The sequence below is a fragment of the Paramisgurnus dabryanus genome, chromosome 23 (genome assembly GCF_030506205.2).
Source record: "Paramisgurnus dabryanus chromosome 23, PD_genome_1.1, whole genome shotgun sequence".
Taxonomy (NCBI): Eukaryota; Metazoa; Chordata; class Actinopteri; order Cypriniformes; family Cobitidae; genus Paramisgurnus; species Paramisgurnus dabryanus.
In genome coordinates this window covers 17,225,915-17,240,625 of record NC_133359.1, presented here as the reverse complement: position 1 = coordinate 17,240,625, position 14,711 = coordinate 17,225,915, and the positions used below count along the sequence as shown (strand labels likewise).

General features: G+C 33.8%; 1 protein-coding gene across 1 annotated transcript; it reads right to left on the bottom strand.

The window, feature by feature from the left end:
* Positions 1–5,884: 5,884 nt before the first annotated feature.
* mespab (mesoderm posterior ab) lies at positions 5,885–6,763 on the bottom strand. The gene is made up of 2 exons (XM_065291111.1): positions 6,062–6,763; positions 5,885–5,941 (listed from the first exon to the last, which is right to left on the bottom strand). Exons 1-2 carry the CDS (start codon positions 6,761–6,763, stop codon positions 5,885–5,887), a joined length of 759 nt encoding a protein of 252 aa, XP_065147183.1.
* Between the last annotated feature and the right edge of the window lie 7,948 nt (positions 6,764–14,711).

The following is a 14,711-nucleotide window of genomic DNA, read 5'->3' as shown; positions in this document are numbered from 1 at the left end:
GTGGAGGGAAAAACCCTCTGTGGGCCGGTGCAAAATACGTATTATACAGGCGTCACTGACAAAGTCAATTGCGCTGGGTGCAAGATAGGGCCCAAATTCTTTTATCTCTTTTTTTCAAGTTTTACCAGTTTTATTTTACATGGTTATTGTTATTATTACCAGGCTGTTATTGGACCTTTATCTGGAAATTTTCTTTAATAATTTGGCACATAAAATGTACTCAATTTTCAGATTTATTGTAATGTGTAATTGTCAAATGAATGCAGAATAATCAAGTAGCTATTTAGATAGATTTTTATTTTAAAATTATTTGTTTGAATATTTGTGATTTAATTGTAATTTTTTCATCAACTCATGAACCCCCTGTTTGCGAACCCCAATTTCGGAAATCCAGGTTTGCCCTGTAGAGGTCTCTCCCCATTGTTCGTCTTCAGTTGTTTCACGGCTGTATGACAGGTGGCGCTAATCAGGGGCGCCACTAAGGGGGGGGGGGGGGGAGGGGGTTAGGACGATTCTAAGGGCCCATGCACTTTTGGGGCCCCCAAAGATAATTTTCTATTAGTAACACTAATAGTAGTAATGTTATTAATATTATAAATGTATTTAATAAAGAATTACCAATAAAACAAAATTGTGGCTTGTATCCGCATTTCCAGCAAAATTACACATGGGACAAAATTCCCCTTTAGATGATTTAAATTCACTTGGCCCACAAGTATTTCCAAATGTGAAGAGAATGTAAAGAACTGGGGAAAAAGGGAATAACATTAGGACGTGTATTATTGCGTAAACAACACAAGCTAAATCAGTCAACATTTTATAGTCTACAACAAATTCCCTTTAGTTGATTAATTTGGTGACTTGGATATCTTTTTTATCATTTGTTACTATTAAATATAAAAGCTACATTTAATTTGTCCTATATTTTTGCAGTTTCACTTTCAACTCAAGTCACCGTAACGTTAGCGTGCTAGAACCATATAGGCTAAAACATGCTAAATGTTTCCGTTATGGTCGATATTCCCCACAACACAACCGGAACATTGCGTTTGACCGTACCTGTTGCGCGAATGATAACGCAAAGTTTAACCGTCATGGTTTTCATGATGTTCAGTTTGAAAGACAAACAAACCCAACATTTTTGTCCTCCCTTTTGTCGTTGTCGTCGTCATCATCATCTCCTAAACGCGATTTTGGAGCATCAGATCACAAGACCAAAATGCCTATTTATTTTGTTAGATTTTTTTACTGTACATTATGTGGTTAAAGCCATACCTAATGACATCAATCTATCTATAGACAGAACTGTACTTAATTATATATTGTTTTAATTTTAGACTTACAGAGGGCAAAAAATAGCTTTAGATTTATAATAAATTATGTGTTCAGATTGTGTATTATTTGGTATACTTTTGTTTATATAAAACAGTGACATAAGTACATTCCCCCCCTTTCACTGAATGGTTTGTCCAGTCTCACGTAGCCCCAAGATGAGAGTTTACGTTCGTTTACGCGTGCGATCAGCGGAGGCTCGTTTCATGGTGTGGGGCAAAGCGTGGGTAACTTATAAACAAAGCTTAGTAGCCTATAGGTCTGAACATCAAAAACTAAAAGAGAGACTGTGGAGGTCAGAGAGAGAGAGAGAGAGAAAATGTGCTGACCATTACCCAATATTTATTAAAGAAAGGTAACTTAACATTATATATAATTTATATTTCACGGAGCTTCCTTTTGATGTAATGTTAGCGTCAGTTAAAGCCAACCGCTAACAGTAGCTAATGGTCAATTCAATAGGTTACGTTTATCACCGCTAAATATGAGAAGGATATAATTTTTTTCCAGATATAACGTAAGATCTTGAATTTGTAGCCACTTGCCAGCATTCTCCTGTTAGCAAATATTGCTAGCGGACTTCTACATGTGACACTCAGACTGTGAAAACCAGACTAAATCTAAGTGTGAGATAAAGAGCATCACAGTTGGATTTCAAAATTTATTTGACCATGATTTCAATTGCTGACTTGAACTTAGTCAATATTAAATAATGTTCTTTACATTATGTAGGATAATTTTATGTATAAAACAGTAAATAAAAAATAAATACTTCAGCTGGGTTTTCACAGGCAGGCTCACAATTATCTAGTAGATGATGCTAAAGGTTTTTGGGTTAAGGTTCATACACACCATATCATGTATGTTTAATCTTTGTTTAAGAATGTTGCATTTTCTCTGAATATTTGATTATTACTGTAATGTATTTTTCTATTAAATTTACATTTGCATAATAAATCATCTAATAGAGACATGGTTGGTTTCTGACTAAACACTGATTACAGTGGTCAAAAACACTAGCAAATGTTATAGGTATGTATTTTTAAATTGCAGCAGACAAAGATTTTAGATAACTAGGTTGGCTTGTATTTTTGGTGCAAAATGGGAGTGGTAGGGGGCCCAACCTCATATTCTTTCATAGGGCTCAGAATTGCTAGTGGCGACCCTGGCACTAATGGACAATGAGCATCACTTAAAGCATTAAAGAAGTGGTTAATCCTTTTGAGCTTCAGCATTAACAGTGAGCTTTAAGGTCACAGTGAAATTTAAATGAAAAACTTTATTATGGTATTTATTACAAATGACTTATCTGTGAGCTTCATTATTTTTTTTATTCATGAGCCCTCATAATCTTTAATCAAAAATGTAAATTTCCTCTCCTTCTCTAAACAATCTCTTTTTACTGGTGCCCAACGTTTTGCTACGGTTTCTGGGTTGAACGACATGTTTCCTGGAAATGATGTGCAACAGGGTTTGAGATATGCGCTGCGTTCAGCCCCGAAAAAATGTTGCACGCCGTTTATTTCACAGAAACAGTGATGTGTTAAACACCCTGTTGTAATGACGCAAGAGTTGCAACTACGGTAGCTGAGAAGGCCATGCTTTGTGTTCTTTTTTAAATGTTTTGGAGCCTGATGAAATCGTTATAAATGTGTGTTTAATACTGTAAAATACCCTCGATGTTTCAGTCACTGACCTTGCCGTCCAGAATGAAAGAGAACATTACAACTTGAACTCATTGTGCGAGCTGTCTCTTTAGTACCGGGTGGTTTATTTACATCTTGCTGCTGATTGAACTGCAGTTCTGACACACCCACCAAACAAGAGAAATCTCAAACCCTGTTGCACATCGGTGCACACGGTTTCCAGGAAACATGTCGTTCAACCCCAAAACCGTAGCAAAACTTTGCGCACCGTTTTGAACTTGAACGTGCCCATGTCTTCTCTTGTTTGATGGGTGTGTCAGAACTGCAGTCCAATCAGCAGCAACATGTAAATAAAACACGGTGTACTAAAGACACAGCTTAAAAAGTGGGTCCAAGTTCATTTTGGAGGGCAAGAGTAGGGCCTGTAACATTAAGCGTATTTTACAGTATAAAACACGTATTTTATAGTATTATTACAATTCATTAAGCTCCGGAAACAAAAGGCTCCGAAAAAAAAAATTGAAGCAAATAGCAACATGACCCAACTTCAACGATCCAGGCAATTCTCGATGAATGAATTCAAGTCCAGCCCTACCTTTTTCCTTTCAGAAGCCGTTTCACCCGGATATACGTCACCATGGGGAAAATAAGACAATCACTGTTTCCGTCTTATGGCGACTTTAACCAAACTTACCAGGGGCGAAAAACTGATCAAACAATGAGAGAAATAAAATTTATTTCACTGCTAGCGGTATTAGTTTTATTAAACATGACGGTGATATTAATGCAGTCTAGAAGGATTTACACAACTATTACAGTAAAACACTGTATTATATTTAAATAAATTTGTCCGAATATTTTCTAATTTGTATAATATTTTAAACAGAAAATGTTTTTTTTTTGTTCTAGCGCATTATTGCGGTGAACATTCGCGCTGAATATATGGGGAATAACCTTCAGTGAACAGGTATCAGGGCACTTTAATGCTGTGACGTTTACCATGCAGTAATTAACAGTATTCATATTTTTATATGTAGTTTTTTAGTTTTGTAATATTTCACAATCAAAACAATAAATTCCCTTTCAGCACCTCTTTGACTATGATTATGTGTTTTTCATTTCCCTCGAATTGAAATAATCGAATGAGCAAATCTATGAAATCGGTCCAGTAATCAAGGCTTATTTCAGTGTATAAAATCTAAAACTCTTCCATTTGCATTTCTGCTTATATACAGTATTATTATATTGAAAAATGATCAACTACAATTGAGGAGCTCAGATGCAAAAGCCTCTGAATGCCACCTCTGTCAAAATGAGATTGATATTAACTGAATGCTCTCCATGCACATACGTTTATCAAATACTTTCGCTTCAAATCCATTTAATTCCTGCCTCAGAGCATTCAGAAATACCGCTTTGTTGGCAGAATGCATTAAGAGTTATGTCAGATGGTCACTAGGGTTTTACATCTGAACTCTTCAATTAGAAAATATTATTTTCACTTTGGTTGTAAGAAGCTAATTCTGCAGCCCAACAGCTGTTCTTCTGTTCAAATTCAGTATTGTAAACTTAAAAAAACATCAATGGGCAGTTTCCCAGACAGGGTTTAGATCATGGGTCTCCAACCTTTTTGTGAGCAAGGTCTACCACAATGGATAAACAATTTACTCATTTTATTTTATTTTACTTGTTAATATGTTTTATCATTGTTTAAAATGTTAACACATAAAAGAGGCCAAGCTAATATTTAATAAATAATAAAAGTGAGGCTATTATTAGCTCATTTCCCACAAGCCTTTTTTTAAGTTACCCGCCAGCATTTTTTTGTGATTTTTATAAAAGTTTCACAAAATGCCTTCTAGGAAATTTTTCTTCTAAAAATATATAAATATTCAAATATATCAAATGATAAGAACAGATTCTCTGCTTTCAAACAAACAATAAACAAACAAACAAAAAAGGAAAAAAACTTTCATCCTATCTATATTTTTTTCTCTGCTAAACTCTTAAATATGGGTATTTATTTAAAAAAAGCTGAAATAATTGCATTTATGTGAACAAATTTTGTTATAGATCAGATTCAGTTCGTTTATCAAAACATACACAGAGTTTAAAATTAGTAAATATTTTTTGTCAGTGAAGCCATCTAGTGGATAATTGCGGTATTACAGATTAACATAAAAACTCATCAGGAACACTTTTTCATGCAAATGTTTTATCTTAATTGAGATTTGGGGGCAACTCACAGACTCTGTGCAGGCAATCTTTTGGAGACCACTGGTTTAGATTAAGCCAGTAGGCCTAAGCTAGCCTATATTAGGATATTTAGGTTGATTTTACAAACATACCTTACAAAAATTTTTGTAAAGATTTTAAAAATGGTACATATTTACTTATACATATTTAATATCCAACCTTGTTCATTAATGAAGATTTACTTTTTATTTTGTGTGATATAATTTAATTTATTGTTATAAGAACTTGTAAAGGGAAAAGGTAAGTTTTCAAAAGACTGGCATGTCAGCCAACATTGTTGCTTTCTTACAGTGCGCTCTTTGTTTTTTTGTTTTTTTTTTGCAATGAATTTTAATGTTATCTCAAGGTCATTTACATAAACTGAGTAAATTACTTTGAATTTAACACAAAAGTGTAGTTTATCAAATTAAAGGTAGATGTTGACACAGCAGTGTTTCCCTTAAAAATATATGAGATTCAAACAAAAAGTAATATTAAATGTATTTATTTTAAAAACAATAATAAATATACAATATATACAAATGTATTCAATACAAAAATATTTTTTCTGATAAATAATTTCAAATAATTAAATCACAATGTAACAAAGTCTTTGTTGTTCACAAGGAACATCTTATTTTGGTGACCTCATGTCCTCCTCTCTGCGTTCTTCATTGATAAAACACTTGGTTGTAGTATGCAGCATTATGTGTCACCGTGGAAGGAAACTGTTGAAGCAAAGAAAAAAGCATTTAGATTCAAAACTTTAATACCAGATATGGAAAACAAATCTTATATATTTTGCTTAAAAAGCAATGTTAGCAAAAAATAACCAAAAGCATCCTTACCATACAAGACTGTGAATCTGTGACATATGAGGTAGTAGGAATTTTTGTATCCATCTGTTGTGTTGAGTCTGTATAGTTGGTGAATGTCGGACAGTATTGGACGTTGTCTTCCAAGTGTTTCTGTGGTTCATCCAAACACCAAGTTCCTGATGTCTGCCCACACTGAAGTCTATCTGAAACGTCTTGTGTGCCGTAGCATTGTGATGTTGGTTCATTCCCAGAGATTTCTTGATTCTGTCCCAACTGTTCTGACAAGTGTGAGATGTAGCTGATGGTTAGTCGAAGGGTCTCAATCTTGGTCAGGGTTTGTCCAGAAGGAGCCACCGACGGTGGTAAGAAGGTCCGAAGATAATTGAGGGCTTTGGTCAGGTCCCTCATCCTGAGCTTCTCTCTTTCGCTGGCCGACTGACGCTTCGTTCCCGGGTTTTTGGACCTGGAAGGTCTTTTCCCCTCAGCTGGTAGAACCAACCTAGGCTTTTTTGCAGGTTGGCGGTCGAAGTCAATGTGTCCAGCGGCCTCTGGCAGTCTGCAAGCTAACCATTGGCTCGCAGGAGGAGAAAAACATCCAGAATCGATGGAGGAACTGGGAGAAAGACTGCCGCAGGCGCTGTAGTACCCAGCATCAGCGTTGGTAGACGATTGCTCGAATTGAAAGTGGGATTTGTCTCCCTGAGGCATATATTGAGAAAAGTTGAACTCCATGGTTGTGATCTTTCCAAAGCTGGAGAGATGTTTGCTTTTCAGTGTCTTGGGTGATTACTGGAGAGCTGGAAGCAGCAGCCCAATATATCCTGGAAGAAGAGGTGCGATGTTGCACCTTCAGGAGGCGCTTAAGAATTTCAAAGCATTGGAGAGACATCACACCAGGGGCAGGGGGTCTCTGGGAAAACTCACGTCACATGCACAGGTGGGAGGTGGTGACTTTGAGGTTAAAAATCATGCACTGATAAAAAATACGTTTAGTAAGATTTAACTTTTATTTAAAAGCATTTATTTATGAATTTCGGAAAAACTTTCAAGATTTAAACATGTTACTGTTTAAAGTTGTGCTTGAATTAAATGTGTTTTTATGTGTAGTAAGGGGTACGCCTATAATGGTATCAAATGGTGCAATTTTATTTTTAAACTTATCAAAAATCTAATTCCACATTTTAAACCTTACAAATATTTCACATATTTTACACACAAATGTTGAATTATTTTGGGGTACAATATGGACAAACCCTCTTGGGAACTCTTGGGTTTGTATTAACCTATGCAGGGTTGTCAACCCAATATGCTTGTTTAACCCTATGGCTGGGTCAAAGGTTGGGTTTTACGCAGAGGTTGGGTTTACTCATATTTTCCCTAACCATTGGTTAAAACCCAGCATTTTTTTCTCGTGTAGATCAGACACTTGTTTTGTATGGTTTTGTATTTAGGTTCTTTCAATGGGTCAGCTCTCTCATAGCTAAACTCTCAGAGTAACACCTCTGTTCATGAAGTGTGCAGCTTATAACGTGTCACATGTTCACAGGTCTTTGTTTGGACAACTGACTTCAACCTCCGAGAGAGAGAGAGAGTCTCATGGGAACTCCAAAAGAAGAATTATTCTAAATAAGACCCATTTTGAGTCTATACTGAGAGTCAAACCTATAACCAACAAATCCCTTTTTATCCTATTAAATAGTTTGCCTAAACATAATAAGCACTTATAAATAAATAAATAAATAATATATACAGTACTGTGCACAAGTCTTAGGCCACCATGCTACCATTAGATTTGTTGTTTTTGCAATCGTATAGTGATCATATATAATTATTTCTCAGTCTCTTTATTAAAATACAAACAGAAAATACAGGAAATATGTATGTAGTATTAAAAACTGTATAAAAGTATAAGCTGAACTGACAAGTATTTAGGGAAAACTCCCCTTCCACTTGAGCAATAGCAGGAAACTGCAGGATCTCTTAAACCTAAATGAAATTAAATTCTAATTTCTAAATTAAAAAAAAGTCTTCTCAAAAAAGCTCAAGATGTGTTTCGTGCCAAGAGAGTTCACACTAAATACTGGCTGATGCCTGAAAAAGACATTTAGTTCTGAAAATTGTTTTGTTTTTTATTTTGTGTACATATTTCCTGTATTTTCTGTTTGTATCTTAATAAAAAAGAGTGAAAAATTAATATGGATGGACATTAAAATTCTAAAACAACAAAGGTGGTGATGGAGGCCTAAGACAGTTCTGTATATATTTCAGCAAAGTTTTACATTTTGGTTTTTTTAAGTTTATCCAACTTTTCACTTTTTACAGTGTGTACGTATATTTACTACGCTTATACCACAGTTACCACAGACATTACTAAGACATTGCTTTGGTGTTTATTTTAAGACATTTGACAAGTTAGGTGTGCATTTATGGAAAAATAATGCATACTTATGGAACATTTCTCGACCAATCATAATAAAACATTCAACAACCCTGTAGTCTATACAGCTGTAGAAAATTATAAAAATATATCAATGGTCCCTTTCAGTTTTTCTAGATTTACTATTTATAGCAGTGGCGGCTCGTGACTGCTCATCCGAGGGGCGAAAATTCAAAATAAGTGTTCGGAGTATCATGTGTGTTGCTTGCGTTTTCAAAATATGTGTTTGTTGCGTCATGTGAACCATGTGCATCACATGTTTTGTCAAAATAAGTGCCAGCTGCACACACGTCAAAACCGTTTATGATAAAAGAGATGCTCACATTCACAAAATACACGCAAGACACTCCCTTATTAGTAAACTCTGATTACGCATAAGATTATGTGAGTATCTGACAAACGCGAGCGTCTCTTTTATCATAAACCCTTTAGACGCGTGTTCAACAGGCACTTTTTGAAATAATTTTGAAATAAGGAACCACACACATGACGGGCTACACATGCAGTGACGAACTTCGCATCGAGCACCCTCGAGAAAATAAGTCACTGTCCGGCACTGATTTATAGGATAATATTTGTTTAATTCTGTCAACTACCGGCAACATTTCTGCCAACTTAATGAAAATGATGTTTTTATTTGCATTTATTTGCTTAAAATTGAATTTGAAAACATGGGCAATAATAAAAAAAGATACAATGTTTCCGATCTTTAATACTGCAGTTCAAATTCATTCCTCAACAAACAAAATACTAATGTTTTTACATTTTTTTTTTTAGCGAAAACAGATTTTAAATCTCATCTTTCATGGGTCTTGTCATGCTCTCAGTCTTTTACATTTGCTGTTGGGTGACTTTATGTCACTCCCAAGGTTTGCATTTTTGAAATTCAACAGACATTGGACTGTAATGGTAACAATACATCTAAACATGAATATTACAGTAAAATCTTTAATTTTTTAATTAATTTCCATAGCATTTATCACAATTTTCATTATTGCAAAGCAGCTTTACAATAAATACAAAAAATATACTTAGAAATATAAACAAATTACGTATATAAATACATAATGCTATGAAGCTAGCACCATACTCTGTCAATAAAATGGCCCTTAGCTGTCACTGGGGCATGTATCCTTTAAAAAGATCCTAATATGTACCATATATAGGTACAGATATGTATACATTTGGTACTAATGCACATTTTAGGCACTATTATGAACTCTTTAGGTGCAAAGGTGAACTCCTTTCGAAAGTATTTTAGTTTAAAGTAATTTGAAACTTGGACTTTATTGTTGTATATCCAGTTGTTGTTGTTGTTGTTGTGAGGTGTGAGGTGACCTCTTCCTCATAGGCTTGTGGATTACAGCGTCAGTGCGAGCAGTGAAGGGAAATGGTTCCCAGATCCTCACGTGTTACTTTTTGCTGCTTCCTACCCTGCGCTGACCTGAAATAATTCAATTTCTACTCTTTCCAGACTACACATTAGACTTTGATGATGAATTAAAACTTTTAAGATTCAAAGCTCAATGTTAAAAGATTGACATCAGGTTCTTTACTTTAAACAGATTACATTGTTGAAAATAAGCACTGTAAAGGCTTGTAGATGTCATAGTCAATAATAAAAAAAACATTTTTGATTCCCCAAATAATGTTTCAATCACAGAGCCTTTTTTTCTTTACTTTTTTGGTCTCAAGAAACTTTTGGAAACTCTTTTTTCTTAGAGTTATATATCAAAACCCTACAAAATAAATAAATAAATAAATAAATAAAACTAATAACCCAAAATCACAAGCCTTTAAAGGTGTCATTTAAGATGCAATGATAGCATGCTAATAATTCATTAAAGATTTTGCTGGTTCCTGTGAGTTTTACCGAATGTTGATTTAAAGTCTCGGACCTCTCTGTAAATGAGCTCACTTGTAGCTTTTCAAAGTCTCTCTTAGTTTTTCCTAAAGCATCAAAGGTCGATTAGCACATCAATGCGATGTGTTTTTCTTATCCTGCCTCGGGTTAAATGTTGATTTGAGGTAAATAACTAAATTGTCTAAATCCTTTCCTCCTGGTGCTCTGTAAACTGTGTATTGAGCTCCGCATTAGCATATCAGTCACAGGGTCAAGGGTAACTAAAGCAGAGTCTTGCTTCTAATTACCTCCGTCTCTAACACCTCCATCCCGACGACACACGAGCCCCGTCGACCTCTCTCACATTAGAGGATTATGAAGATAAGGATGTATGAAGTTCAGGCTTTTGAAGGGATCATCCGACCCAGACTTGGAGGTGCGAGGAAGCTTTTCTTGTTGACTTGTAGTTCATTAGGAAAGAGGTTTTATTTGCCAAGGCCTGATTAGTACCTGCCTGCTGATAGACCTTTAAAGACTTTGAAAGTATAGCTTTAATTTCTCTGTAGTTTAATTCAAGAAATAATTCACATACAAGCAGAATTTTTTTTCATAATCTATCAGGAGGACCTAAACATATCTGTCTGACTGTATCTGTATTGTAACTCATATCTACTTTTTAATAACTTATACAAATCCAAAGTGACTGATATAATGCTGATATATCATGGATAATAATAATAAAATAACTGAGACATTGACTAACATGCAGCACACACAGACAAAGGAAGACATTGTATCCTTATTAAATGCATTGAAAGGGGTGTCAGAAGATTTATGTGGATGATGTTAAAGTAATGTCAAACACAAACTTATTTTGAAGTCCCTATATGAGAAAGATGAGAATTCATTCAGTTTACTTTTATTGCTCATTCAGACAGAAAGAGGAAAAAACTTCCTGCTCTGTAATTTATCTACATAACATTTTAACATTTTAAACAGCTCTCACATGTAACCGGTCAAAAATTTAAGGAGACTTGAGTGTGATGAGGTCTAAAATCATTGTTTTATGATCTTAAACATATTTTAATATAAATATATATGCTGGAATATTTAACAATTTTTTTGCAATTATTAAAAAACTTAAAAACTAGTGCTGGGCAAATCACGATACATCACGTACAAAATAAAAGTGAATTTTTTGCATAATGTATGTGTGTGTACTGTGTGTAATTATTATGTATATTTAACCACACACACATACATTAATTTCAGAATTTATATATATATATATATATATATATATATATATATATATATATATATATATATCATACAGAATATGTAAAAAAATAAATAAATATATATACACATGTAAATGATTCTTAAATTAAAACGGACAGCACACACTCATAAATTACACAAAAAAATCACTTTTGTATGTGATTGTATGCGATTAATCATGATTAATCTTTGCCCATTTTTTTAATGCATGAATTTGACCAAATAATGTAGCTTAGATAGATGATATTTATTTCAGTACTGTTTATATACAGTAGCATCTCATGATGAGACCTCAAGAAGCTGATTTACATTACATTTTACATACGGTACTTTACTGAAGATACTTATAGATTACAATATAGTTTTAATTTATGTTGCATACTTTTAGTCACAACATAATTCACTTACTTCCTTTTGCATTATTCCATATTATTTTACAATGTGGAAAAAAAAATGAATAAGTGATCCTAAAGTAGTGTGTGTGTGTGTTGCCTTAAATAGCCCAATATCAGGATTTGGAGGGCTGTAATTTAGATGTAAATGAGATAGACAAAGATGCTGTAATCACCCTTTTCAAAGCCTGTTAAACTGTAGTCTGAGGAATACATTTTATTCATACTATTTTATTCATTATGCAGGTATGAGGTATTGATAACATCGTGTCAGAGATAAAATGATGGGTTTACAAGAAAGGCAAAAATATATTCAGATTTTATTTGTCACATACATACAATGCAGTGAAATGTTACAGACGGCTCCATGATAAGTACAAAAAAAGAATAAAATAAAAAAAATTATTACATTTTTTTAAATGATAATACAATGCAGATCTATCTTCATGTAGATTAATCTGAATCATGCAGTGTTGTAACACCACATTCAAATATCTAACAAAAAATAGATACATAAATGGAGACATGAATCTGACATTATCATATACTTAAAGGGACAGTATTTTTTTTTACAAATGAAAATGTTTTTATTTTCTCACACTCAGGCAATCCAAGATGTAGGTGATGTTTCCTCTGCTTATTTTTTTAATCAATGTAATGGCATATGGAGTTGCATTTTTATGAATCCCAAGGACCATAAATGTAGGGGAAATCTATTGTTCTACTAAAGTAGACCCCCATCTTTGATGGTCTGAGTTTGAGTAGGATTTGTTTTTATAAACTAGCCACTTAAATTTGAAGCAAAATACTGCTGGGCAGCTGTCATGTAGCTCTACAGTGGCGCCCTCTGCTGGAAAAAACAGGCATTGCCTTTCTAGACCCATCTTAAAGGGATAGTTCACCCAAAAATTAAAATCATGTCATCATTTACTCACTATCATGTTGTTACAAACCCGCATAAATTTCTTTGTTCTCATGAACACGAAGGAAGATATTTTGATAATTTTGTAACCAAACAGATCGTAAGCCCCATTCACTTCCATTGAAGGAAAAAGAATACTATGGAAGTGAATGGGGCTCACAAATATTTTCCTTCGTGTTCATCAAGACAAAGAAATGTATACAGGTTTGTAACAACATGAGGGCGAGTAAATGATGACAGAATTTTCATTTTTGGGTGAACTATCCCTTTAAATATAATAGTATATAAAAATAACTTAATCAAATACCAAATACCCAAATACCTTCATATTTCTGCCTTTTTATTCTTATTTTATACTTTTATTCCTGTTTTATTCTTTTTTACACATTTAAAGAGTAACTAAACCCTAAACCAACTTTTTTTAGTTAATGAACTGTAAGAATGGGGCTTTATTAGTGCTGTTCATTGATTTTAGTAAGTTTTTTGACATTTGGATATAAAGTGTTTCAATACTACAATATATGGTGTAAAAACGTCTGAGTGCTGCCCTCTTCAGGTTGAACGGTGGCTACTGCAGTTGAATTTTCCTATTGGATGTTGGGTCCAAGAAATAACTCGTGATGTAAGCAGGTTCAAGCTTACCACGCCCTTGTTACGATCTCACCACACACTTAGTTCGTCCCCTCTATCTCCGTTGGGATCTGCCCACTTTTCTTGCATTTTTCAAATATTGCAGTGGGTGGAGTCAGGCTCTGATCAGGGGTTTAGTTATGCTTTAATCAGTTTTTATTAACCTCTTCAGCTCTGCATCATATTTTGATTTTTTTACAGAATTAGGCATACCAGAATTTAAAAGAGAGCCCTACTCGCATACTTTGGAATAAATTGATACAAATGGTCTCATTTGACAGAAAACTCTCTGAATTTTAAAACATGGGTAAAATATTGCATATTTTGTATTTTATTTGTTTACAATACTGTGATAAACACCGACAAATACTCAGATTTTTTATTTTTTTTTAATTAAGTTTTTATTTAAAAATCTGTAATTTAGGACATGTTTGGTCTATGTCGCTTTAGACAATCTCTTTTGATTCCACTAGGTGGCAATAAACAGGAGAAAAAATAATTTTGTTGATAGCATCTTCTAAGCAAAAGTTATTTAGCTTTAAAATAGAAATTTAGCAGAAATATGATGCATACGTTTGCTTGTTTACATAAGTCATTTCAGTTTTCGTGATTCTTTTGAAAATTATTATTGGTTATGTCACTGTAATGTATAAGATCGGTGAAATAAAGTACACAGTGACATTCCTGAGAGTGAGAGCTTTCATTTGATGTGTGATTTGTATATGTTTGGTGAGTTTGTGTGCAATAAATATGAAATATGAACATAATTAATATGATTTTCGCAAGGGGGGGTGGTTGCGAAAGAACGAATTTAGACCTTATTATTTTCTTTTATGTAAAATTAAAGCAATTATCATGGGACTTGCAATAAAGCAGAGGTTCTACTCTTTCAAAAAATACCATATATGACTAGTTTTGTGCTTTACAGTTTATAGATTTTTACAAAATAATTTTATGACCTCCCCGCGGACCCACCGGTGGGTCTTAGGGCGTGGCCAGAGCTCAAGAGGTTAAAATCACATTTATTTTCTTTTAATTGATATTTTAAATTCTCATGTATCTTTGATTTTTTGGGTCTCTTATTTCTACATACTTTTTTTTCTCTTATACATTGTTTTCTCATTTCTATGTAAAGCACTTGGAATGACCTTTGTGTATGAAATGTGCTATACAAA